Consider the following 26,603-nt stretch of genomic DNA (forward strand, 5'->3'; position numbering starts at 1 on the left):
ACTTTAAGCTGTTATAAACAGATCTGGTATCAGCTCCAGATGTATTCTCCAAATCTCTAGAGGACTTTTTGTCATTTCAAGATGTCTGCTGACTTTTTACATCATTGAGAAATTATCCAGAACATGTCACAGTGATTGCAAACGTGCCTATAATATTATTAGATAAGTAGCATCACTGCTGTTTTGAGCAGCTTTTACAGGTATAAGTCACCACGTCACTTTCTAAATTCTTCCTTACTCTGTTACCACCCATATCTAGATTTGGGAAGAGTGCACTTCCACTTTTGGAGGATTTCAGTATTTCAGAATTGGTTTGATTCAAATTACATCCTCCCTGCCTGCCCCCAGTTCCAAATCCTCTGCATGGCCTAATGGAGGAGCTACTTGGAATGATTTTTTTCCTCAGCCTCGACAAAGTGAGTATTCAGCAGCCATTATAGAATCATAGAATATCTGAAGTTGGAAGTGACCCATAAGGATCATTGAGTCCAACTCCCTGCTCCTCGCAGGGCTACCTAAAACTATACCATATGACATTAAACAATACAGCAGAATCTACTAATCTGCCACACAGACAAAAATAACACTTTTAAGAAATTTCCTTACAGTTATTACTAAATCTAACATGTTCTCGAGTAAGCGAAGTTTTTAAAAATATTCTTGGACCACACAACAGACAGAAGCATTCCATGAATTACCCCATTTGCTGCAAAAAACACGATGCCTTCATCTGCAGTAGTCTCAATGGTCTGCTCGTAGCGTACTCGGATGTGGCTATTTTGTTCTTTCAATGTGACACTGGCATAACCAGTGCCTTCAAAATAGCTTTGATCAGTCTCTTCTTTATACCTGTAATAATTCAGTGTCACAGACGTGAATATATGAAAGCAAAAACTATTACCACATGGACTTAACTGTCATTATAATTTTAAAAAAGCTTAAGTTAAAGCATTTGGTACAGGGCCACTAATAGGGTCAAATTGTGATCTAACCCAAGTAAAGAGAAAACTTTCCACTGGCTTCTATTGGATTCGCGTATGGTCTTTAGAGAGGAAATCATTAGTGACTAACTTTTTTGCACTTAATGTAATATTTACTTTATAATGGAGCTGAATACATTAGTCCATGAATTGTGTCTGGGTATTATAACATTTAAATTGTTGGCCAGTGGACTGAGATTGCCATAGATGTGAATCATGCCAACACTGAGGATTTTCTCTAAGAAATGTAGTAATGACCAAGACTTAGGAAAAAATCACCAGTTTAGCCACAGTGGTTATTCTTCTGGATGTGAAAAGACAAGAATTCATAATGATAAAATCACAGAATTGTGAAACACTTCTGTGTTTATATCATACCTTCTGCAGGGTTGCACTTCAGTGGTATTGAGATTAAATGTCCTCTTGAAGTTGTAAAGGCTGATAATATGCTCATTTAGGTTGTCTAATTCAATGCAGCCTTCATAATGAGGATAGTCTAGCTTATGTGGAGGCTGCAAAATAGTGTCATCAAAAACATTCCGTCAACATCAGCTGACAAAATTTTACATTGACATGTAACTGCTAAGACTTACTGCAAATATTAATAAGACACAGAATATGACATTCTAAATATCATAGAATTATTTTATCTTTGTATATAATACCCAAATGATGTGATACCACCCCAGGAGTACTGCAGAACAATTTAAAATGGAGTCATATGGATGGATTGGGAATAGTACTTAGCAGGGCTGGACAGGTTTCATGCTGTCCTCGGCAGATGAAATACCATCATGCTCCCTTCTTTGAGTTCTAGCATACTATAAGCCAGGCAGCTTCTGTAGGACGTAGCATCTCCTTGCATCCCATCTATTCCTACTGACATGGATAAACTTTTACACAGCCTTTGAAAGACTGCTAGTTCCAATCTTTACTTGTAAGAACAACAGAATGATTAACACGGAAATCTCTTTAAAAGACTAAGCAACTCTTTGTACCCTAAAATCTGGTGGGTATCCTCCAACATAAAAGACAACAGTGCTGGGATCAAGATTTAGGAGAGTGTCACTGCCTCCACTGCTTGCAGTCAAAGGGCTTTCATGCGCTGGAGAAATTGATGTTGCTGCTTTGATGTAATTCAGCTTTACATACTGGTAAATCCTAAAAGCAAAACAGACAGGCAAAATATCACATCACACTAATAAAAGATGTTCTTAACAGGTTTTGGAAAAGACTGTTGTGCACTGCGGATCCTATACCTTTCAAACTTAACTTGATCCATAATGGCTTCCTCAGTTTCGCTTTGAGTCACAAGTGGCGGCACAGCTATTTCTACATCACCGTCTCCCAGGTTATAGACACAAGTGAGGCGACCATCTTTCACAGCCATACCAATATAGTCCTTGGAAGCCTAAGAATAGCAAAGCAAATAATCATTAATAAATGATTAATGTTCATGAAGGTAAAATACAGCAGCACTTCCTCAGAGACATCATCATGCTGTGCATGAGTCATAAGAAATCCACCCACCTAATGATGAGAATTGTTATTAAGTTCATCAGTTCTGGGAAGAAAAAGTTGTAATCTTATATGTTGCACTGATTGAATGAATAATGTGTTGCACTGATTCAGTGAATATAGTTATAAATTAATTGAAGAGTCACGTGTGGCTTTTTATTTTTATAACAATAGTAGCTAAAATAATTTTCACATTTGTAATATCTCCCAGCTAAAGCCATGAAAACATGACACCTTTACTAAAAATTAGACTCAACGTCTGTGAAATAAAAAAGATGTTTGGAATAACACTCAGTCAAGGACAATGGTTCCTACTGATGTGACTGGAAGCAGTCATTTTCCCAAACAATTCACATTTTATTTCTCCAACATACCATATTTCACAAGTAACAATTAAAATGCTGTCAACAGATATCCTGGGCAGATATTTAGGGGATAAAAAGGTAAAATCCAGTGTAGAACAACTACCTTGAAACAGCTTTCTGTGCATGCACAAGCTCACTACAGATACAGCTGCTGTCAGATAACAAGACTTAAAAGTACAGAGTTAGGGACTGCATGCAGGAAATTTTTAAAATGTTTGATGGCGCTTGAGCAAGCCTGAATGCACAAGCAGCTCTGTATTATTCTGCATATTCAGAAGAGAAAGAAATTAAGAGCTGAGGGACTGAATTTTAAAACTGAATGATCACTTGTTTTTAACGAACAGAGAAATTCACAGTGACTTATATTGTGAAAAGCGTCAAAGCTCTGAGGCAGGAGTTGGGCTGAGTTTGTGCTGACTGCTGCAGAACCTGACACTTCTGACAAGACTGTATGATGGTATCCATGACTGAGAAGTAACTTCCAAAGGAGCAAAACAGCAAAGCATCAAAGAGCAAAGCAGTCAGTCACCCAACAAGTTACTCTGCTGGTGGAGGAATGAACTATTCTTCACAAAACACTTCTGCCACCACAAAATGGCAATTATAAAGAAATGGGCCAACAGTAGCTATAAACTTCAGTCAAAATAAATCATTTCCCATCCATTTCTCAAAGCGTGTTGTCTGTTCTAAAAATCAGATTAAATCTCAAAATACACCTACATCTTTATTACCCAGGTACAGTACAAACTTATTTGATGCCCTCTGGGGGGTGTCTATTCTTGTCTGAGGTCTTTGGAGAAAGAAAGAAAGTGAAGTATAGCCTTTCAGATCTTCAAGGTTGCTCGGAGGTCGAACCTCTACACCAGAGCTGCCATTGAACCTCATAGGAATAGCAACCTGTTAAGAAAAACAAAATTCAGTATGTTATAATTATCTATTGCTACTACTCCTACTTATTTCACTGTTGTGTTTAATTACAAAGTAACCTATTACATATCCTAGTCATGTTACAGCCATCAATTACTACAGATTTGGACTCTGATCCTACCAAACAGTATAATTAGGAAACGGACTGGATAATACAGTAGTCTGTATTATCAATACTTATCACTTAACACAGCACTTTTTTACTCCAGACATCAATTAATCAACCCTTACTGCGCTTCTGACAAGTAATTGTTACCTTCACTACACAGACAGGGAAGGACATGCCCTGCAGCTCTAAAGAGCAAGCCTATGAATTATTTAGATGTCTACATACATATCCTGATGCTTCACTTAGCTGGACTTGACTGTCTGTTGGAAATCATAATGCAGCTCTGATATTAATAAAGACACATCCTATTACAGCTATTTACACCATGGTCACAGATTCCTCTTATTCATTGTAACTGTAGGTTATTTGTGATGACCTCAGGGATGCTTCTCAGGGACCTGAGATGTTATCTCTTGAGCAACTACAGCAGTTGCTTAAATGAAGAAAGGGCAGTCTAATAAGAAGATGCTAGTAGCTGACTCCTAACGCCATGGGGCAGCTGGAGACATGAGAGCACAGGGCTACACAACTTTTTTGGAAGTGCCAGTGTTCCACTGGCCATGCATGGGTGGAGAGCCCTGCCTCTAAACTGCAGAGCTGACTCCACCCCTGCTGCCAAAGCCAACACAACGTACCTTGGAAGGCAAGAGGCTATTGTAGAAATAAGTATTAATAGAGAGATGACCTGGGAAAAAAACCCACGGGAGGAGGATGGAGCAGGATGCTACTGCATCCACCTATTTTTATGTACAAATTATTACACTTCCCATCATCACAGTTACTTTAAGTGCTGGGTGGCGCTGTTGAGTTAAATTTATGTCTGGTCTTTCACACACATTTTAACAAAATGATTTAGAAAGAGAAAGAGGAACAAAAGTACTGCTGTGTCCAAACCACTGAGGTCAAACATGACTGCAATGTTCAGGACAGACCTTATTTGCGGCATCTCTTGCTTGCTGAATCAGCTCTCTTATGCGATCTACATTCTCAGAGATGTTGCTTATTGGCATCAGCTGTTGGTTGATACTCTCAATCTTGCTGAACAGATCTGGAAGTTTGTTTGTCAATTTTTTTACTGCAATGAAAGAAAAAATCGATGATAGAAAGGGGGAGGAAAACATGGAAAAATACGATATGACTACATGATTATTAGAAAAGCAGTGAGTAGGGTGATGACAGAACTATTTTCATTAGTCCTACAATATTAGGAAGCCCTCACTGAAACTAGCAGTTTATACAGAGGTTATTGTACTCCCGGAATTTGTGGCCAAAGGTATTTGTGGAAGCAGACAGAATCAGCATTTCCAAAAACGTATTAGATGATAAATTCAGGTCCAGAAAAAAAAATTAAATAGAACAGACAGGGCTGTGCTCTCTGACATTATTATCCAGTGACTGTGGATGCTAGGGGAGGATGAGGATAATGGACAGCAGACAGGGGTCAGGCTTATGTGCATTCCCGGAGTAGCAACTCCTGCTGCCACTGTTGGAGAGTGAATACTGGGGTAGGCAGACTGCTAGCCTGACCGAGTAGGGCACATCTTACATTCTTGTGTCAGGGTTGCTAGTCATCACAATTCAGTAGTGAGCCTTACAGTATCTGGCCAGGTTTATTTCAGGAGAAAAGGAGATACTATAGGAATTTCAACTTTCATTAAAACAGGAAACAATTTTTCATCTCCTGTGACTGCAAAAAAAAAAAGCCCGAAAGTATTAGCAGACTGCAACCCTATGATGCAGAAGGCAAATAAAAAGAAATTCAGACCTATTGTTTTTCTAAATATGACTTGTAAGCTGGTCTTGTTACTGCAGGGATGACTTAGGACTCTGCAATAACATGCAGGGCTAGCTCTTGTATTTATCTTATGTAAAATGTTTTCTCTCACTTGACTTTATCAGACAAAGTTGCTGAAAAGATGAAAAAAGATGCTGTTTGGGATTATGGTTGTCCCTTATTTTGTGTTCAACACAGGCTCTATGCAATCTACTTCACTTAATTTCAGCTAACAGACATGTAGCCTGAGTTAATTGTCTAGGTCCCTTCTCTAGTCAGCGTAGTAGAAAATCACAGAATCATGGAGTGGCTGAGGTTGGAAGGGACCCCTGGAGGTCATCTTGTCCAACCCCTGTGCCTAAGCATGGCCACCTAGAGCCAATTGCCCAGAATTGTGTCTAGATGGCTTTTGAGTATCTCCAAGGATGGAGACTCCACAACCTCTCTGGGCAACGTATGCCAGTGCTCGGTCACCCTCACAGTAAAAAAGTGTTTCCTGATGTTCAGAGAGAACCTCCTGTGTTTCAGCCTTTGCTGCAAGGGCAAGCCTTTGCTGGCTCATGTTCAACTTGGTGCCCACCAGGACTCCCAGGTCCTTTTCTGCAAAGCTGCTTTCCAGCTTGGCCCCCTCCCAGCATATACTGGTGCATGGGGTTGTTTCTCCTCAGGTACAGGCCTTCTCCTTGTTGAACTTCATGAGCTTCTTGTCAGCCCATTTCTGCAGCCTGTTGAGGTCCCTCTGGATGGCAGCATGGCCCTCTGGTGTATCAGCTACTTATCCCAGTTTTGTGTCATCAGCAAACTTGCTAAGGGTACACTCTGCCCCATCATCCAGATCATTAATGAAGATGTTAAACAGGATCGGACCCAGTACTGAACCCTGGGTACCCTGCTAGTCACTGGCCTCCAAGTCTTTAAAGACCAGTCATGGTATCAGCATTTAACACATACCACAGGATGGCCTGAATCACCTTCTGCAGTACCTGTCCCTTTCCACTGGCAAGAAAGGAAGCTCAGAATACTAGCTTCGGCTAGGTGCCTAACTTTTGGATGACTAAAATTTCTGCTGCAAAACTGACCATGTTCACCTAACAGTGACTTGGCAGGTCTCAGATAGCACCTGCAATACCTGAATTGTTTGCCTCCATCAATGCTTTACTGAAGCCAGCACTCTGTGTGCTTCCATAGGTACTCTTCATTTTTTCCACATCTGCTTGAATTGGGAGCAGTTCATCCAATACATTAGTTGTGACATCCTTGGCATTTTTTACCATGTTCTTTGCACTGGTGATGATGCTGTCGATGTCATCTGAAACACACACAAATGCACGTGTAGATTCTCATAGTAATAGATGAAAGAGGCAAAACAAAAGTGATCACTAAGTAACTGACCTCTGTTGATCCCATTGAGATTATTTTGAAGAGTGACAAGATCAATCTGCAGTGTATTCTTCTTTCCATCAGTGACAGCAAGTCTTTGCTTTATGTCTTCAAGGGTTGGACCAATAGCTGCAAAACAGTGAATTCCCTGTGTGAATTTTAAACAGAAATAACCACCTCTCTGTTGGACAGGTGGTGTGGCAGCACCAGTCTGCACTCGTGTTGCCGCTGAGCATTGAATGAGCATTTGCACTGCAAAACAAGTACAAGGCTAAGGATTTGCTGGACAGGAGTACTGCAAAGGTGTATAGCGTAGCAGAGGTATGAAATCCACTTTCTCGCCTTTTTGCCATTGGAAATAACCATCACAAGATGTCCCATTGTAATGGAACTAGCCTCCTCTGGTTAAATACGTGCTGCAGAGCTTTGCTGAACTGTGAGAATTCATGGTTCAATGAAAGCTTGTCGTGCTGTGCCAACATTTCTACTATCACTTTCTTTCTCGGTACCTTGCAATGTCCTTTCAGTCTCCTGTGCTTGATTCAAGAGTGTACTGCTCTCGGTTTTTAACTTTGCAGCTTTTCCTGATAGGTCTTCTCTCTTCACAGTCTGGTAATAGAAGCATGGTACTGTAAGACTGCTTTAATAATGATACTAAAATTTACAGAGTAAAAGAGATAGCCCAATCCAGTCTAAAAAAACAACTATACAAGGGCAGAGATTTCATGTGAAGAACACCACCTTAAGTAACAATTATCAAGATTAATTTAAGCATAATACAACCTTGGTCTTTAACAAACTTCTGATAGATTTTGGGGCATTCAGAAGAAATTACTAGCACACAGCTGTTAGATACTACTCCTCTGCTGAAAAGCTTGTGGGTATTACTAGTGCAAAGTAAAAGAGAATACCTGAAATCACCTTCAGTGATTACCAGGCTTGCCTTATGCAGATCTCTTCATTTTGCACTGAAAGGAACAGTTAGCATTCATATGGACAGCCTCACCAGAAAGGCAGCAACTAGCCTGTTTAGTGCTGAATCAAGACAAATTCATGAACATGCAGAATAGCAGCTCATAGAATGGCCACAGACAAATAAGGCATGCCAAGACACACAGGTCTTTTTTTGGTGCCTCTCTGATAGTCAAAAAGATTAATCTAGTTGTAACAAGTTTACCATCATTTGGCCACTTACAGGTACTTACCAATAAAGCTGAGTCAGCTGCATTCCCAGCTTTGTTGGCTGCTTCCTCTGCCGCTTTGATGGCATTAATAATATTGTCATAGGCAGTAGAAGCTTCCACAGCACAGCCTACCAACTCGTCCTTCCTGGCACTGTTCTTTATTCTGTGGGAAAAGGGTGAAAAATGCAGCCTTCTGCAAAGACTATGGACGTTGAGAAGTATTCTGAATCCATCTGAACTCAGTATTTTCTAATTAATGCCAATACAGAAAATGTTTTTCAGTTACATCTGTAATTTCATTCTGCAAAAATATCAAATCTAGAGGCAGACCAATATGAAAAGATTCTTCAGAAGATGGGATAAGTTCAGGTGCTTGGAAAAGCAGAACTGCGGGCCTCCAAAGCAGTCTTTAAATGATTAAGATCATGAGAATTCACCAAGGCACAAGGTCAATAAGCCACCTCCATCACAGCCCCCCAAATACACTTCAGTTCAGAGGAGTTCAGAGAACTGCAGCTTCCATGATCTCTGGCTGCTCCTGCATCCTACAGGAGCAGCAGATGGAGCATAAGATGGAGCAACTACAAGACCTCTTGTGTGTTCCCCAAGAACCAGCGCAGCAGCTCTGGAATCAGAAACAACAGACAAAATCTCTTCTGCCCCCTCCCTGTGAGCTATGCAACTGCCCAGTATTAGCTGCCTTGTATTTGTGACAACAGTGTCTTCTTAATTGACAAAAATCACACTGAAAACTAACAGAAAATTAATGAAAATGGTTTTTTTAACCAAGAATTTTCCAGCTGAGTTAGGTATTTTGGAATTTAACTTTTTCAGAGTTTCTAGTTGGTGTGATGACAAAATGCAAACCATTTGCACAGGAAATAAAAAAAATCAGGATTTCACTTCTTTCATTTTGTTCTGACATACCATAGGCGGCCTCCAAAACCTCACTCATAATTCCAAGGTAAAGTACAAGTAATGGAAAGAGAAACACTTGATTCATATCAAGTTTATCATATTTTTGCCTTTCTAGAAAATTCCTTGACAGATGCGAAAACTATAGGAAGTCTTTTCCCCACTAATGCTAAATAGGTGTGTCTGAAGACTCTGCCAAGATAGCATTTCTTCCTATTATTTGCCCCAATTCATTGACATCATAAAAGTATCCCTGAGTATGAGTACAGGAAATAACACTACAAAAATGATATTCTGAACATCTTCCCACTCTGTACATGAGGATTTTCTCTTGTCAGTAAGAAGTTAATGAAGTGTCAGTGCTGTAATATAAAACTGTATTATGGGAGCCCCCACTTCTGGGGGGGGGGGGGATCAGCAAAAATACAGGAAGACCTGGTTTGTGGGGAAAAAAGAAAAGAAAACATCTGTACATCATGAAGAAGCAGAAAAAGACAAACCAAATTTCTTTCTAACTTTGCAAATGGTCATTAAAGCAAGTGAAGTCACAGACAGAACACTGCAACCATGGATGTTATGTACAAACATTGCTCATTTACAGGAATGGCAACATACTCTTCCAGTTGTTTTGCCAAGTCTTGCAAAGATTTGGCATGTTCCTCAGCCCTCACCACCAACGGTTCTTTGCTTGCTGATAAGGAGTGATTTGTCAGCTTTTCATTCATATCCTTCCTTGCTCCATCCAGCTGAGCAGCCAGGCTTTCATATTCCTACGGGTTTATAAAGATAAAATTTTATTTGTAGTCATACATGTTTGATTTTGTCCTTGTCTCCTTCAGTGTAACATATACTTTGCACCTGAGGAGACCAAGGGGAAAACCATTCCCTTCCAACTTACTCTGCAGGTTACTGGAAACAACTGCTAGTCATTACATTATGCTTCTAGACCCATTATGTAAAAACTGGGTCAGACCGAAGACCCTTCTAGCCCAGTATCCTTTCTCTGACAGTGGCTGAAAGCAATTGCCCAGAAAGAAATACAAGAATAGCACAATCACTTATGGTAGTTCTCTACAGATACTGTGCCAAATTCAGGCATCTGCAGCTCAGTGTCTTCCTCAGACACATCACAAGCCTCAACAAGCTTCTCTTATGGAAACCTGTGCAAGCGGGCTCCTCTTGCACCCAGGATGGGCTGTGAGATCCTTTCCTTTTTGTGAGGCTCAGATAAGACTTGTGTCCTAGCCACTGAGCTATGCTACCCATTACAGTGACAGCAAGATATTGGGGTTTTTAACCTTAACTTAAGAAGGTTAACTATACCTCTTTGCTCTTTTGCAATAATCCAAGTACACTGTTAGCTTCTGTCAGGGAAGATCGGGCAGAGCTCAGAATATCCAAGATACCATTCTGTTGTATATTTGTCTCCTCAATCCGTTTCTGAGGAAAAATGAAAGGTTGAGTAACGTGATCGGGTTAAAAATGAGAGGCAGGGAAAACCATATCTACCTAATCTAGTTTGCAGTAGGATTTACCAAAAGTACTATCGCTGTGTTAATCAGATGCCTATACTGTTTAGGGACTAATGCTATCCTACTGATTAGAAGAGTGAGAAAACTCAGGAGTCTGCAGTAGTATAGCATACAGCTGAGCAGAAGGCTACAGTAGTTCAGTTATTAGCACTCAAAGTGATAGTAGTACGGGTCAGCTGAGACGAACTGTCAGGACAGACCATCTAAGTGTCTGATCTCTCAAACCTGGAAACCTTAAACCTGAAAACTTTAAAAACAGCTCCCTGGTGACTACCCTGATCTTTTCTGTCCTCTCAAAGGCAGAAATAAAATTATTACATTATCCCTTCATCTGGGGATCTTACCAGAAAGGGGGTGTGAAACCTCCCCACCTTATCCTCTTGAAAGCTCTGAGGGGAATGAAGCTCTTTGGTCTAGAGCAGCCCTGTGACAATCCACAGCATAGCTCTAGGGTGATGGCACACCACGAACACAGCCAGACAAGTGGTGTTGCGGGTAAGGATGCATTAGCTCTCTTCAGCTGAGTTTCTATCATTGTAATGTGTCAAATCTCTCTCTATCAGAGAAGCGTATCAGGAGATTTATGACTTGTACAGATGCATCCATCTTTGAACACAACTGTGCATACTTATGTGGCACATGTATTGCACAGTCCATGCACATAAAGATACAATTAAATATTGAAAGGGACAGTTGAATGTAGAAATTCTTTTGTTCAAGCAGTGTTAGCAAACTGGATGGACATGAGTGTGCTAAAACAGTGATATATTTCAGCAAAATCACAATTAATTTAAAAGAATGTGTCCTGCAGCACACCCTTATTTCTTGTACTATTTCACCAGCTCTAAAAATCAAGCACTGCTCAGGAATGACAGCTGTTTCTTGTCACCTTTCTGACGAGACCTCAGAAGCAGTTCTGTAGAATATTAATCCCAAATAATTTAACAGTATTGCACACGTTATTGCTCCCATCTTTCATGACTGTTAAAGCTAAATACTTTAAAAAACTTACTACGAAAAGTACATAGGAATACATAGAATAGGAAACAAAAAGGCTAGTGGCAGCTGAAGAGAAGGGCTAGGCAGAGACTGTCCTTCCCCACTCTCATCAAAGCTATGTCTCGGTCATGCTGTTCTGGTCACATAAGGAGGCTACAAGTGGGAGCAGACTACATTTATACCTGTCCATACATACATCAAAAGGTGGAAAGAGACCTTGGAGAAAGTCTAAAGAATTAGTGCTACTTGGCTCTGCAAGGTCAAAAGCAGCAATCAAAAGCAGTTCTTATCTCCTGAGGTTTAACTTTCTTCTCCCGAACTCCGACATTACCTTAATGTCTTCCAACAGAACTCCGTTATCTCTGTTTAAGTTTTCAGCCTGCTTGATTTGTCCCGTTGCCTCATTCAGAGCTTCACGAAGGTCAGTGATTTTGGATTCATATTCATTCAATGAATCCCTCACAATTTTAATAAGCCCGTGATTTTCTTGGTGGTACTTTTGTAGTTCATTCTTAATACGTGCCAGTACTGCAGTATCAGGACCAGAAAGAAAGGTTTTGTTCAGAGAAAAAGGGAACCAGAACACACTTCCTTCAAAAGGGCTTGACATTTAGGATTAGAAAGCTGCGGTTGTGTGAAATACTGAGCATCCTTTGCAGCACTAATTTCAGTGTTACTATAGCAGAGATGCTATTCAGCATCTCACTGGATCAAATCTGCTCACAAGTTTGCTGCTGCAGACACAGAGCACAGATAAACATTTATTTGGCTATTTCTAAGTAAAGTAAGGATGAAGATGATCTGCAAATACCAAATTGTTTTTTTTTTTTATATCGAGCTAACGCAATTTTATCAACAATTTCATCTACAATGTAGACGTCTACATCTGCGCTAGTCATCAAAGCTTCCTCTGTAATCAATGGAGAGATATAGGCACATTTCACCTCAAAGAGGGTAGAAACATAGAAGAGGTCAAATTAATCACACTCTTAAGAGTGCCCATTTCACTGCCTACACAATAGGATACAGAAGAGTTACTCAGAGGTAGGTATCAAAGTCCAAAGTTAGGGGAAATTACTATCACTCATAAGGTCTTTCACATTCCTCAGCTATGCCCCTGGTTAGGAGATAAGCCTGTGACTTTGCTGTTCTTGGTTTCTCTAATGTCTGGAATCAGGTTTCTGAATGTCTCAAACACATGCAGAGAACATAAAAGGGAGTACTTCCTTATCCTTGTATGATCTGGCCCTTGGCCTACTCTAGCAGCTTCTGAAAATCTGTTATTAAATTACACCTGTAATTCCTCTAAAATAGCTGCATATACCATAGCCTATACATTATAATACACAGAAGCGCTGCATAACTATATTAGGATCGGCTACGTCCTTGTTTTACTGTGATTGATCTAGTTATGAAAGAACGATCGACTGGGTTTCTTCCCCAGCTCAACTCAGTTTCTTCCATAACAAACTAAAAATGCCTTTAAATCCCCTTCAGAACTACCACTTTCCTGCTGACTAATGACCACTGCAGATCCCAGGGATACATTACAAAATGCCCCTGCCTGCACTCCATCCCAGACAATCAATAATGCTTCAGATTTAAGATTCATCTTTCTAGAGAGTAAGAAGCTGAGAGAACAAGCCCTTACACAGCTGAGCTTCTGTTCGCTCCTTCTCTGCCTCTGCTTGAAGTTGGCCAAAGTTGCGGTTTCGCATCTCCGTCATCATGCGTTGAGCTTCGGCCAGTTCTTTGGCAGCATCTCCCAAGGGCAAGTTGTTACCTTCTGCATTGGTACCAGCTATTTGTTCCAAGAGCACTGAAAAAAAGTATCGTCAAAGTCAAAGAGAGGATGCGCTTAAGACTATGCAAAAGACACAAATGACAGGGCCGGTCTCTTTTCTGAAAAAGACATGCCTATTCCTGAATTCCTTAATTAAGCAGATCCATTTTGCATTAATTGTGTTAAGCTGAAGAATATCCCATGTCACACAACCAGAGCTAGTAAGATGGCATCAGGCTTGAAATTTGTCTCAAATGACCACGTTCACAGCAATAATTTTAAGCTTCTAACTTAAAAGAGCCTATGATAGCAACCCAGACTAAAGTCAGGATAGTCAATTTGTTGCTCTAAATGTCCCTGTGGTAAAGCTGCTCTGTCCCTATTCACTACATAGGGAAGGTAGGCTCCTAAACTAACATTATATATTAGATTTCTAATAGGAAGAGTGAATTCCACAGCTATGTCTAATTCTGATTTATGAAGTTGTTTTCTAAGAAAACCTCTCATGCTTAATTAAGAATATTGTAAATAAACTGAAAAGATTCCATAAAACAAAACAAGTTATGGAGTTAGAAACTATTTTTACCTTGTATATTGTTGACAACTATTTGTATTCGTGAAACCAAATCCTTTCCTTTCTGATGAGTTTGGCCAAAATTATTAAATAATATCTCAGCTGCTTTGTAGTTCATTTCAGCCTAGCAAGGGAAAAAACTGATTAGATTAAAAGTATCTGGATACAGCGTACTAATATATAGTCAAGAGATGTGTATTTTTAAATTGATTTGGTAAGTCACCTTTTCCTGGAGAGCATTTACATCATGATTTAGGTTAATGAATTCTGTCTCCAACTCATCTGCCTTGGAACCCTGATTACGAACAACAGAACGATAATTGTTCAATAAGACCTGAAAAGAAAGAAAAAAAATAATCCAATAAATCACCCATACACAGGAGACAAAAAACAAAAATTCACTGGGTTAGATCTTTACCCAAGGTAAATAAAAGCAGCATTACTGACATGAAGGTTGACCAATTGCTGCCCAAAACCTGGGCTTTTTTATCTGTGAGTATAGCAACTGCTATTCCAACCAAAGAAAATATTTTTAGGATGAATTTTGGTATTGGCAATTGGAATGTTGGGGTTTTTCAGTAATGCAGAGACATGAAGTGCTGGAAAAAGAGTTATAGGGAAACCTCAGAGATACAGCTTTCAAGGTGAGCAGGCCTCAGAAAAAGGTAAGAAAAGCAGAGATACTGATTCTCTTTCAGAGCATGGCATGGAAACCATAGCTGTCTTCTAACAGGTGAAGCCCCGTGCTGTCAGCATCTGGTATTTGAAATCAAAAGTTGATGTATGTTTCCTTGCAAGCTGAGAAAAAGATGGCATAAGTTCATAGGTTCAGCTCTTATCCGCTTAATCTGAAATCCACTTTTCTGTTTATGTGTGCCTACCTTTAAGTCCTTGATGCGTGTTTCCAGACTTTTCATCTGCTCCAGTGTGTGGGTACTTGCATGGACGTTTTGCAGCTGAGACTTAATCAGCTGAAGCTCGTCACCTATTGTGCTCAAATCCTTCAGCAGTGTAATCACACAGTTATCGCAAGCTGGAGGGAGCATGAGCAAAGGAAAACAATACATATTATTGATATTTGGTGCAGAGAACATTTCACTGAGTACATTAATAAATGAGATGCAATGGAAACACTTTGATGCTTGTCACCTGGTGCAGCCTGAAGAACAAAGGCAACAACAAAGCCCACAGTATTAAGGAGAGTGACCAAAGCCAGAAATAAGGAGGCGGCCCCATTTACATCTGGCTAGCTGACCACCTCTTTATCATATTTCCAAGTGTTTGTTTGAATGTTTGCTTTTAAAAGATTCATTACAGGACACCTCCTGTCCTTTTCAAACTCTGCCACCCTTAAAGGAGTCATCAATATGTATCCGAAGCCAGCAGAAGGCAATCTAAGTGCAGTTCTATTTTATTACTTACAGTCACAATCTTCATTGGGATCCACATCTTTTGGTTCGTTATTGAAACATTCTGAAATCACAAGACTGTCATCAGTAACCAAAGTTTTCTTATGGAAATACTACTATTTCATTTTTGCCCTCACTTTTCATGGTTGGCAGCCATTAAAACACGGTGCTGCCCTTTCATAAATGCATACCCACTGTGAATGAGCTGAAATGCCCAGAAGGCTTGAGCATGCCAAAACATTCAGCTCCCATTTACGCCTTGCTGAGATCAACACCTTTTTCATCCCTCAAAGGAAACTGACTGTAACACCCCCCCCTCCCCTCCAATATATGCTACTTGGGTAGCAGCAGGAGGCTCTCTCACATCAAGTGTGCTGAACGTATTGCTAGAATTTGCCTAGAATAACACCACTGGGATTGGAGCCAAGACTATATTGTTAAAGCATTTTACCCAGGACATAGGTTCAAACCCCTTTATCTACTTTAGCATCCACGTTCAAACCACAGATTCTGATTCCCCAAAGGATGTCTTACCTACAAGGAACTAAGAAATGTTTACGGCCTTCCTTCAGACCTGTCACAGCTTGCAAGATTAAGGGATTAATCAAGCCGGAGAGAAATCCACAGTGTATGCATGGAAGGAGGCACTGTATGTAACCCAAGGCACGCAGCTTGGACCACAGATACAGGTGGTATATAACAAACATTGCCCTCAGACTTTCCAACAAGCTAGCACAAGTGACTGCCTGTCTGGTGTGCTGTTTTGGTTTGTTTGTTTGTTTTACAAACCCCGTTATAAGAAGCTTAACACTCTCCAGGTGCACATGGGATTGTAACATCCTGGGATCCTAACTTCTAGGAGGCAGGAGAGGAACTGGCTCCTAAAAATGCCATCATATAGGACAGGAATCTCCCCGTCTTGATGCCGAAGTCCCTTTTACAGGCTCGGTCCTACTGCCAAACTCTCATCTCCTCTTGAAAATGAAAAGGGCTTGTGCATGTCTTTTACGCTGAAGGAAAAGGATGCACGCAGGGTATAGGCTGCTGCTGTCAAGAGTCAACAACAGCTTGCAACTGTGAGAGGTTACAGTGATAAAATTGGACCTGAACTTTAACAGCAGCATTAAACAGCCTGGAACAAGCTGCCTAGCTGTGCCATTTCCTTTGGCACTTGCACATTAAGTCATCAGGAAGTTAAATGGGATTGGTAGTGAGTGCTGCTGCCAAAAGGAGACAAGTCACAAAGAATATATTTGTAAGAGAACGACGGAAATTATTCCAAAATTCAAATACCCGTGCAGTTCTGCTGTTGTGTAATTCAGCTAACACCAGACACGTTTCAGCTGTCACTGTGAAGTACCAATTAAATAAAACTATTATTACAGCTTGTGCACAAACAACATCAGCCAAGAAATGGTGAAATGAAAAAGTCTGGCCAAGTGCCGAACATTATGCACAAGAAACGTGCTAGAACATGCTGTGCTGATGATCACAGGGGATTTTATTCCTAACGCGGAGGAAGTGACGGCTGATCAGAATATATAGTTGGAGACAAACTGAAAACAAACTGGCTTGTTGAATTTTGCCCTGCAGATTAGTTTGTCCTAGCAAACTCTTGCTTCAAAAAGAAAGGAATGATAAAACATCAAACACTGCTTGGATCTGTTCCACACAAGGTATAAATATAATAAAGATGTATTACTTTAGTGATGAAATATGAAATGAGAACTAGCTATTGAAAAATTGCACCAGCTGCCAACAGCAGTTCACATCACTTGCTGGTTTTCTAATTTCTGTGACCAAGGAAAGATAAGGTGATCCTTGGCAGTCATTTGAATGCAGCATGAAGAGCAGTGCAGAGAAATGAAGAGCATGGAAATATTAGGAGTTATACTATAGAGAAGTTTGACACTTCACTAACACATGAGGAGGAAAAGCTGCCTACAGGGAAAGAAAAGTGTAATTTTATTGGGGAATGAAAATATGGGAAAATCAAGGTCCTTTTCAGGAACAGTGGCCTATGTGTTTCTGAATAGAAATGAGTATCCCAACGGATTGAACTGAATTGAGGTAAAGACAGTCTGAGGAATGTAGGCTCAGGCCCTTTACTTCAGAATGATAATAGATAAAGTAAACATATGCCAGTGGCATAATATTCTTATAAGAGCTTACTAGTAGTGCAGTACATGTGTGACTGATACTGGGAAAATCACGGATGTCTTAGATGGCAGAATGGTGTGCAGCAGGATTTATAAAACAGCCTCCTGAGTCAGGTCCTAACTTCCACTGTAAACACCGTTAGCTTGGATACCTAAGATGGCAGTGCCTGATGCAGACTCTGAAGATGTCACTGATCTGTCCCAAACACATTTTAAAAAGGCATATTGAGACTGCTCAGTTTCATAAGCCCATGACACAGACTGGCAAGATATGACTTAAGCATGTCAGAAGAGGAACCATAATGCATTTAAAAACATACCCGTGAAACAGAAAAACAAAATAAAATTGGTAGTATTTATGAAGGGAAATACATGACAAAATGGCTTACAAGGGTGAACTCGATTACTCAGGACAGCCCTTCTATTACCATGGTGTTATGTTTTAGGAAACCTTACTTTTTGTTAAAAATGATCTGCATTTCCTGTAAGTTCACATCCTTCCTTCAGTTCTACTGATCTAAGTGCCTTCCTTCTCTGCTTCCCAGAGAGAAAACAACGTTCCTTTCCATGTTCATAGGCCCTCACGTACCTCCAGTCAGGCGGTCACAGCTAGCCAGCTGTCCATTATTATTACAATTACATTTCTGACAGTAGCCTCCATATTTTTGTGGATTTCCAAAATATCCTGGAGCACAGCTAGATAAAGAGATACAAATAATTTTTATTAAATATTTGAAGCTACTTTTGTGAAATACACTTTCCCTTCACAAAAAAACCCAGTTATTCTCCTGAAGAAACTTTCAAGAACTTTTGATTTCATGTCTTGACTTAGACAAAAAGGGTATATTTTTGGTTTACAGTATCCTCTGCACTATGCTAAAAATATCTTTCCAAGTACTGCAGAAATTTTTTCTAAAAATGAAAGAACTCCCACAATGCTTGTATAGGACTAATTCACTTATTCTGAAAAAATACAATGCACACAGATACATACGTACACAGAGAATCTGACAAGGCTTAACCCAGCAAACCACACCATTCTGGTCTGTGATCCCACCAGAAAACACATATTAAGGAGGATCATACTGCAAGCACATGTTGATATTTCAAACAGCAATGGCACTGAATGACATCACCCTTCTGCTGTGTGATACCTCCTCTTGCCATCTGCCAGCAAAGCAGTCCGTGTGAGTGATCTCTAAATATTTTATAGGTAAAATATATTGTCTGCGCTGGCTAGCTAATATTCCGAGAAGTCACTCTGTTGTAAGATCTATAGGAGTGGTAATGAGTGATCAAAGGGCCATGAAGAGCAGCTGAGGTACAGCTAGATCTGGAAGAGAAAATCTGTCTATAACTTGCAGCTTAGATGTCAAAGGTAACGGTCTTGAAGCACAAGACAATGTGCTACTGGAGGTACTGTCTTCAGGTGAGACATCATGACTTATTGGCCTCAAGTTTCCAAACCAGACAACACCACTCCCTTATGCTTAAATTCCCCCTGGATCTGAAACTCAGTGAAATTGCTTCCTCTGCCTTCCTGAACCTGCCATGCTGTTCCTCTTGTGCTTTGCCAAACTGCTGCCATCTTCCAGCAAAAGAGATGGCTCCAGCGTTGTGTTTGTACGCTCCACCTGTGGAGCACATCAGAATGATTTGGGATGAAGGGTACGGTGTTAAATGCTATATGGCTGCTGTTGGATAACTGAGAACACTGAAGCACCGTGAAGTACATTGGAGGAAATGGGAAAATGTTTTCAACTGGAAAAAGGAAAAAGTTAAGTGGGAGTTGTTGTTACCAGAAAGAGTGCAGGATAAGGCAAGGCATATGTGTGCATACTATGCGTATGTGTACATCCCTATTACCCAATAGAGACATACCTCCTTTTATGGTGCCTCTCAAAAACCTTGGTCTTGAGAAATGAGTCACTTACCGTTCACAACGAACTCCGGTATAGCCTTCTTTGCAGAGACACTGAATTTCTTCACCATTTGCCACACAGCCAGTTGCAAATCTTTGAGAAGAAGCAAAAATATTATTGTGAGTGCATCATGAAATAGCTTTTACACTCTAGAGGCTAAGCTTAATTAAATGACTTTCAGATTAAAAAGTTTTTATACCACCAAATTACTTCTCAGCTAATTTAATTGCCTCTAGAAAAATTGCTGTGAGTAATTCTTTGAAGTTTCATATTTTTCTTCTAAATTCTTTCCTTAGACTAAAAAATATTAACTTCCTGACCCTCTGGACTGATTATAATAGTTCACTACCCAAACGAATGCCTAAAATAAACCTTAATAGTGATGTTCTAAAATAAAACAAGTCTGGGTAGCTATTTTATCTTACTAGGCAAGAATCAATAGCCTGTGCTAGACAACATTTCCTCCTGTTTGGGTAGCGCTTTTTTTTTCTTTTTTATGGATGGAAACATTAGAGGATATTTTTATGTAGCTAATATTGTTTGGGGTTTTTTTAACCAAGGCAGAATAGAGTTGTGCACCATTTTGGGCAGCCCTAGAGTATATCTGGTTAACACAATGAAAATTTTTGTCTGCTCTTTCTAGCCAACTCATCTAGATTCAAATTACTCTGGGAGGAAAAACATTTTTTGGCCAATGTTTGGGAAGGAGAAGGCAGGAGGTGAAGCAGGGCTAGGCCATGTTTGCTATTTCCATTTTTTAATCTATGAACAGTTGGATAAAGCAATTTGACTAGGTGGAAAATTGTCAACTCCAATAATGCCAGGTGGGGTGCACTCCCTATGTCAGGAATGGTATTTACCACCCTAATGTGCAGCTATGAAACTGCACAGGTTTATGGTCTCCCTAGGTATTTCAGCACTCTTAAAGCAAAAGATGACTAAAAATATGTTCAGTCAGCCTCAGGCAAGCACCTGCAGAAGAGGCCAATGCTGTCAAAAACAGATCTATCAGAGAGTTCTCTGATAAATGAAAAACCTGTCTGTTGTCTGCTAGTGTAAATCTCTTACTTAAGGTTACTTCGTGTTTGGTAATGCACCTGGCAAATACTATGTGGTGCCGTTAGCACTTTATAGCTTGCTTTTTTACGAAAATATTTGTTTTTATTTAACACATTTCACATTTGAGAACTGACCAAGGATGACAAACAATGTGGCTAAACATACCATGCATTTAAAATGCAGTTTACTGCCCAATTTTAAAAGCCTGGCAACCTTATTAGATCCAAGGAAATTTAATTTTTTCTAGCTCAGTATGTTTGTATTTCAAACGGAACTTCCACCTGAAGAACAACCATACTCTTTCAGAAATCTAGATACGTGCTTAAGAGCTTTAATATTTTTATATTATTTTTGCATCTTACTAAATTTTCTGAATTCATATAAAAGGCTTGTTTCATTGTTGTCACTTATCCTAGCCAGAGTAGTGGTGTTAAACATGAGACTAAAGATAACTTACATCCTGCATTTCAGTAAACAAGAAAGATTCTGGATACGCCCAATAAGGGAAAAGACTTCCATCCTGTATTTCTCACTACGAAGGAGTTACTGACAGTTTTGTACATAAGCCCATTACAACTGCCTGGGGCTACCCCAGGCGATGAGCAGCATGCCTTTGTGGTTCAGAAACTGTGTGAGAACTGGAATACTCAGCTTATTAAAAAAGGCAATGCTGTGAGACAGAGCACCAAGTTACTGCTGGTCTAACATGCCTCAAATGGGTCTGATGCCCCACCATGTTGGGTGATATGAGAATACAGAAAAAGATCATTATCCTCCTATGGTAGCAGGGTTTTGAGCTGGTTATTTTTTTTCTTTTTTTCTTTTTCCCCTCCCCTTTACCCACTGCTTGACTACTCATGACCTTTTACTGTACCTGTTTGTGTAAGGGCAAGGACACACTCGACAGGAACCTTGAGTGGCATCTCCAAAATAACCATCTTTACAGCGCTCGCATTTCTCCCCAGCAGTATTATACTGACAGTTCTTCAAAAGGAAACAAGCAAGACAGTTAACAGTGCTTTACCACTCAATATGGCTTTATTGTTATTTTAAAAAAATTATAGCCAATCTTCTCAGACGATATGTTCTTTTCCTTCCACATAATCAAGCATTTACTGCCAAACTGTCTTTGTGGCCAGGATAGATTGATTCCAGTCATTCTCTAATTGTAGAAAGCACAATTTTCTCACTACCGTGGAAAAGCAACAGATACATAAGCAGCATTAAACATATTTTTAAAGAAATTCAATCAGATGCATAGTTTGTTAAGGAACATTCCATTAATGCACTCTCTATGTCTTCATATTTCAATTAAAAATCACTATGTTCAAATGGAACTTTAAATTTTGCATTTTAACGCTAATTAGAAGGCAGATATCATTTAAAAGCATGCAATTAATTGAGCCCAAGTCCATTCTTAAAAAAATCCCGTGAAATTAATATAAAAAGTATTTCTCTTAGTAGATTCAGATCAGAATTGAATTTCAAGCACTTTCTCCAGTGTATATGTAATTTGTATTTATCTGGGATAACTGGAATAAATAATGAAAAGAAAAGGCTGGGAAAACAATTGAAACTGATACAACTGAGCCACTTTTTCCATTATAAAATTGTCGGGAATTATATCTTATTTTAGAAACATTCTTATTCCTGGTGCTGTCTAATTGTCACCACATTTGGTTGGACTTGATGATCTTAAAGGTCTTTTCCAACCTAAATGATTCTATGATTCTACATATATACATTATGGGGAGAGGATGAGCAAGTTGCTTTTGCATTAGCTAAAGCAATGCTAATTTGAAATAGAAGTTGTTCAAATACATTTTTGAGCAACCATAAAAATTCCATGTGACCAACACTCAAGAAGCATTAAAGCTCCCAAGTTCTAAAATTGTTTTCTTCAATGTGCAACAGACGGATCCAGTGTCCCACAGAGCTGAGGGTGTACTAATAAAGCGAAAGATGGAAAAAGAAAGTGGGAAATTGGCTGGAAGCAGTCACTGAGCAAATTGCACTCCCATTTCATGGACTTTGATGGCTTAGGGCTATGGTTGAAGGCCCTACTACCACGTTTTGCAGCAGAGCAGCATTTTTCCCTACAAATGTGAAACAGTTCTGTCTCTCCCATCTCCTCTTACACTCCATTCTCCTCCACATTTCTTCACACCCAGATTCCCTCAACCACATCAATAGCCCTTCCCTCAGACTCTGCACATAGTAACCCCTAATTTTTTTCATTTTGGTTAAAGAACTAAGTTTGTGGCTCACTTGTGAAAGGTTCTGGGAAAGAACAGGAAAAGCTCCAGTTCACATATGGGCCATTTAATGAGGGGAAGCTAAAGTAATATGAAGACACTATGTTTGTAAAAGGAACCATTTTAAAATGCAGCTTCTATAAAAGCTGGTGCATATATTCCTGCAAAAAGCTTATGGAAAATTCAGACTGTTTTTGAATAATTACTGTAAATTTTGATAATCCTGAAGAATAAATTAAACTGCAAAAAGAGTAAAAGAAAGGTATTTAAAAATATTTGTATTGGTTTCATCTTGGAGCAACTTCCTCCTCCCCACAAGTTTATCTCCTGGCTTTTGTTTTGCTTACTCTGTCTATAGAAACTGAAGCAATTCCATAATTGCCAAAGAAAGTTTAAGATATTTCACATATAAGCCACTCTGAATGTGCCATGCTGTTCCTCTAGCTACATGGCATAGAAGGACTGGAGAACATAATCCAGTGCTTCCAAGGCATGGTGGAAGAAGCCAGAGCAGCAACTCCCTCATTGGTCTTCCTTCAAATTTCACAGGGCCAGAGACACCCTGGAGTCACAGCATCTCCAAACCATCAAGTATGGCAAACTCTGAAAGGCAGACTCTCAGCTGACTCCATACGCACCCATATGGTACAAGGAAGCCAGAGTAGAGTGTGTCAGGGCCCCAACAGAAACACCTATGTACATGGAGTTACGTGACATGAAACAACATGTGATGGGATGAGCAAGTCTCAGCGCCATGCTGCTGCTGAGGGAACGTGCCTTTCAGGAGGAAGGGCAGGGACCATGAGGACACAAAGCCTGATAAACGGCAGAGGGCCGGCTTTTCCCTACACATGAGAACCAGTTCTTCTGTCTTGTCCACCTCCTCCTGCACTCCGTTCTCCTCCACTTCCAGCAGTGCAGCACTGCACCCCTCTCCTTCCACCAGCACGCAGTGGGATAGGTATTGCCTGAGCTGGGAGGATTGCACTGCTGCCGCTGAGCAAAGAGTCAGCCTGGGCTTAGCCTCACAAAGCCTTCTCTGGAGGCTCTCACTGGAGAGATGCTGACATGTGAAGGTACTGGGGTCCAGTGCTCCAGGTGAGGAGCAGGAAGAAGGCGGCCAAGTGAGCAAGCTTTGCACTTTGGATATGAAACTTGACGACGCCGCATTGGGAAGCCTCCTTGTCTTCTCTGCACCACTACAGGTCTTTGTCCCATGGCTCCTCTACAGAGAGACAAACTTGCTCCTTATTAGGTGGAGGCTCATGATGGAAATACAGGCCCTCTGGGCTTTCATTTTTCACTGCATTATCCTGGATGACTTTGCTTGCCCTAAATTTTGTCCCAGGGCCAAATGTTGATTTAGCTCTATCTATCTGAAAGTTAATCCAGCTGTGAGAAGCAGGGGATAAAGAGAAACCTAAATCACATACTTCATGAGGTAAAAGTGAAATTTGCATTTTTTTTCCTTTATAATTTTCATCTGAAGTAAAACTTGTCATCTTTATAGCTCTGCTGCAGCACTTTCCTGTCATGGCCTGCCCTGCCTCTCCAAAGCAGCAGCCTGTAAGTCATCCCCTAGAATGTGCTGAATTGGTTTATAGTTTCCATTAAAGCAAGAGGGTTGGTTGAGACGAAGTTGGAGGGAATGACATAACACACAGGAATGCACCGCAGGCAGAACGGATACAGCATGAACAAGCAAGAAACAACAGAGAAGACAGACCATGAAAGATGTTGGCAAGGTTCTTGTTTACACAGTAAGTGAAAAATTAGTGAAAAGTTTTTTAAGTGGGAATTTCTCAGAACAAACTGTTCAAAGAAGCATCATGGATATAAGCTGGAGAAGTACAGTCGGCCAAATGTCACACTTCCATTGCTATGAGGGCTAATCCACTCCCATGAGGCTGCTCTGGGTTTAATATGGTGTGCCAGGGAGCAAAATCTGCCCCACTGTATCTTCTGTAACAGCTGAATTTTTCTAATCAATCTAACTTTTATCCCCTTTATCTCATCTTATTTATTCCAATATTTTTTAATCCATCTAGCTGTAGATTAAGATTAGTGAAGATTTACTGATGCTGATTAAACAAGAGATTCTGCAAAGGCTATGCTATGCAGGAATGTGCTATTTGTCAGCATTGGCAAACCCTAGTATATATGTATAAAACTTAGGACTGCATATGCCAGGATAAGACCCATATTTATTATAAATAACTGCAAACACTTACATATGTACTAATTTGGTGACTTTTTGTACCATGAGCTAACAAAAATTGTAGGGGAAAGAAGAAAACAAAAACAAGGACACAAATTATTCTAATCACCCACGGTCACGTTAAACGTACACATAAGTGTATGCAACTTACGCTCATTAACAGTACAAGATATAGAGAATGAGGCATGCAAAGATTATTTTTAGTTGCTTGGAATTTAACAGTACTGTATCGTCCATACTGCAGTGAGGTAAATGGTTTTTCCTCCTTTTTTTCCCAATTAATTTCTTGAATGTTAGTAGTTACTTACAATACATCTTCCAGTACCATCTTGACACCTATTTGAATTTCCATTGCAGTTACAGAGGACACAGCGTCCAGTACGTAATCCCTCCTTATCCTCACGATAAAATCCAAGGCCACATTCCTAGACAGTAAGCAGAGAGAAAAAAAAAAAAAAGGAGTGAGTGTTGGTGGAAAGAAAGTTTTACAGGTTATGGGAAGCACATTTTGAAATTGTTTGCCATTTCCAAGGAGTAGTGGAGGTGTACATTTCCTTGCAAGCTGTTCTAAGTCCGTACTGTTGTTTAAATTATAAGTATTTTAATGCAGTGAATAGCAATGAGTGGAGCTGAAGAAGTTTCATCTGAACCCTGTGCTCTACACTTTGTGGTAGTGGGGATTTCATCATTTTGACTCTAACGTCTGAGCAAAATACATTTCCTGTGGCTATGTACAAAGCTGTAGAATATGACTTTTAAACCACAGAAAAAGATTTGAATATAGATTCACACTACAGTGCTCTCAAAGAAGAACACATGGAAATCTCACATATTAGCTAGTGGTTCTATGAAATCTTGATATTAATTTAACTACAGTGTATTCCTTGGAAATACTTCTAAGGAGATATCTTTTATATGAATTCATCATGACTTCCACAATAAGTCTACCTAGAGCTATGCAAAGCCACGCTTAGACAGAGCTAGGTGATACAACAAAACATACAGCAGTCTAATTTCTAAGTAGAGGCTTGCCCCGGAGACCTGGGAAGCATGAGAAGAATGTTTAGCTATTGAGGGCACAGGAGCAGGAGCACAGCCTGTCAGATCAAAGTTGGGTTTAAATAGGGAGCCGAACCGGAGGAACATTATGAACGAAGCAAGAGACACGAAGTTTGTTAGCCTACACCAGGAAGGCAGTAACTAATATGTTAAAACCAGGTTCTTGCTTGGCATGTGCAGGCAAAGCACAAGGGTAGGGAAAGTACAAGGAATTCCTCCTGGGCACGGAGCCTTCCCGTATACAGACAGACCAATTCAAAAATTCATGCCCACCTTCTCTGCCCAGCATGCTCCTGGCACACCAACCACAGCAAAAATGACCGGACATAAGTCTATCCTTTCTATTCCCTAGCTCCTTTTCACTAGTAACTAAGCTGGTGTGGTGCAAGGGAAGATCAGAGGCTGTATGGAAGTGGGGAGAGAGCTGTGCTCCCCACGAAGCCAAAACCTCCCAGTTTCCTGCCTCCGGCAGCGTACTTCTG

At 40.1% G+C, this 26,603-nt stretch overlaps 1 protein-coding gene across 1 annotated transcript in view; it reads right to left on the reverse strand.

The window, feature by feature from the left end:
- Positions 1 to 26,603, reverse strand: part of LAMA3 (laminin subunit alpha 3) — a 122,274-nt gene that overhangs the window by 12,454 nt on the left and 83,217 nt on the right. Inside the window, exons 40-61 of the mRNA XM_050890736.1 lie at positions 25,371 to 25,487; positions 21,464 to 21,573; positions 19,543 to 19,623; positions 18,198 to 18,304; positions 15,463 to 15,513; positions 14,922 to 15,073; positions 14,264 to 14,374; positions 14,053 to 14,164; positions 13,335 to 13,502; positions 12,015 to 12,211; positions 10,476 to 10,592; positions 9,768 to 9,922; positions 8,259 to 8,400; positions 7,563 to 7,662; positions 7,066 to 7,182; positions 6,803 to 6,982; positions 4,832 to 4,974; positions 3,584 to 3,760; positions 2,240 to 2,391; positions 1,979 to 2,141; positions 1,359 to 1,492; positions 699 to 849 (exon numbers count right to left, since the gene is read on the reverse strand). Of these exons, the coding sequence (XP_050746693.1) occupies positions 699 to 849; positions 1,359 to 1,492; positions 1,979 to 2,141; positions 2,240 to 2,391; positions 3,584 to 3,760; positions 4,832 to 4,974; positions 6,803 to 6,982; positions 7,066 to 7,182; positions 7,563 to 7,662; positions 8,259 to 8,400; positions 9,768 to 9,922; positions 10,476 to 10,592; positions 12,015 to 12,211; positions 13,335 to 13,502; positions 14,053 to 14,164; positions 14,264 to 14,374; positions 14,922 to 15,073; positions 15,463 to 15,513; positions 18,198 to 18,304; positions 19,543 to 19,623; positions 21,464 to 21,573; positions 25,371 to 25,487 (2,937 nt within the window). The remainder of the gene's footprint in view (positions 1 to 698; positions 850 to 1,358; positions 1,493 to 1,978; positions 2,142 to 2,239; positions 2,392 to 3,583; positions 3,761 to 4,831; positions 4,975 to 6,802; positions 6,983 to 7,065; positions 7,183 to 7,562; positions 7,663 to 8,258; positions 8,401 to 9,767; positions 9,923 to 10,475; positions 10,593 to 12,014; positions 12,212 to 13,334; positions 13,503 to 14,052; positions 14,165 to 14,263; positions 14,375 to 14,921; positions 15,074 to 15,462; positions 15,514 to 18,197; positions 18,305 to 19,542; positions 19,624 to 21,463; positions 21,574 to 25,370; positions 25,488 to 26,603) is intronic.

Source organism: Gymnogyps californianus, chromosome 2 (assembly GCF_018139145.2).
Source record: "Gymnogyps californianus isolate 813 chromosome 2, ASM1813914v2, whole genome shotgun sequence".
In the NCBI taxonomy this organism is placed as follows: domain Eukaryota; kingdom Metazoa; phylum Chordata; class Aves; order Accipitriformes; family Cathartidae; genus Gymnogyps; species Gymnogyps californianus.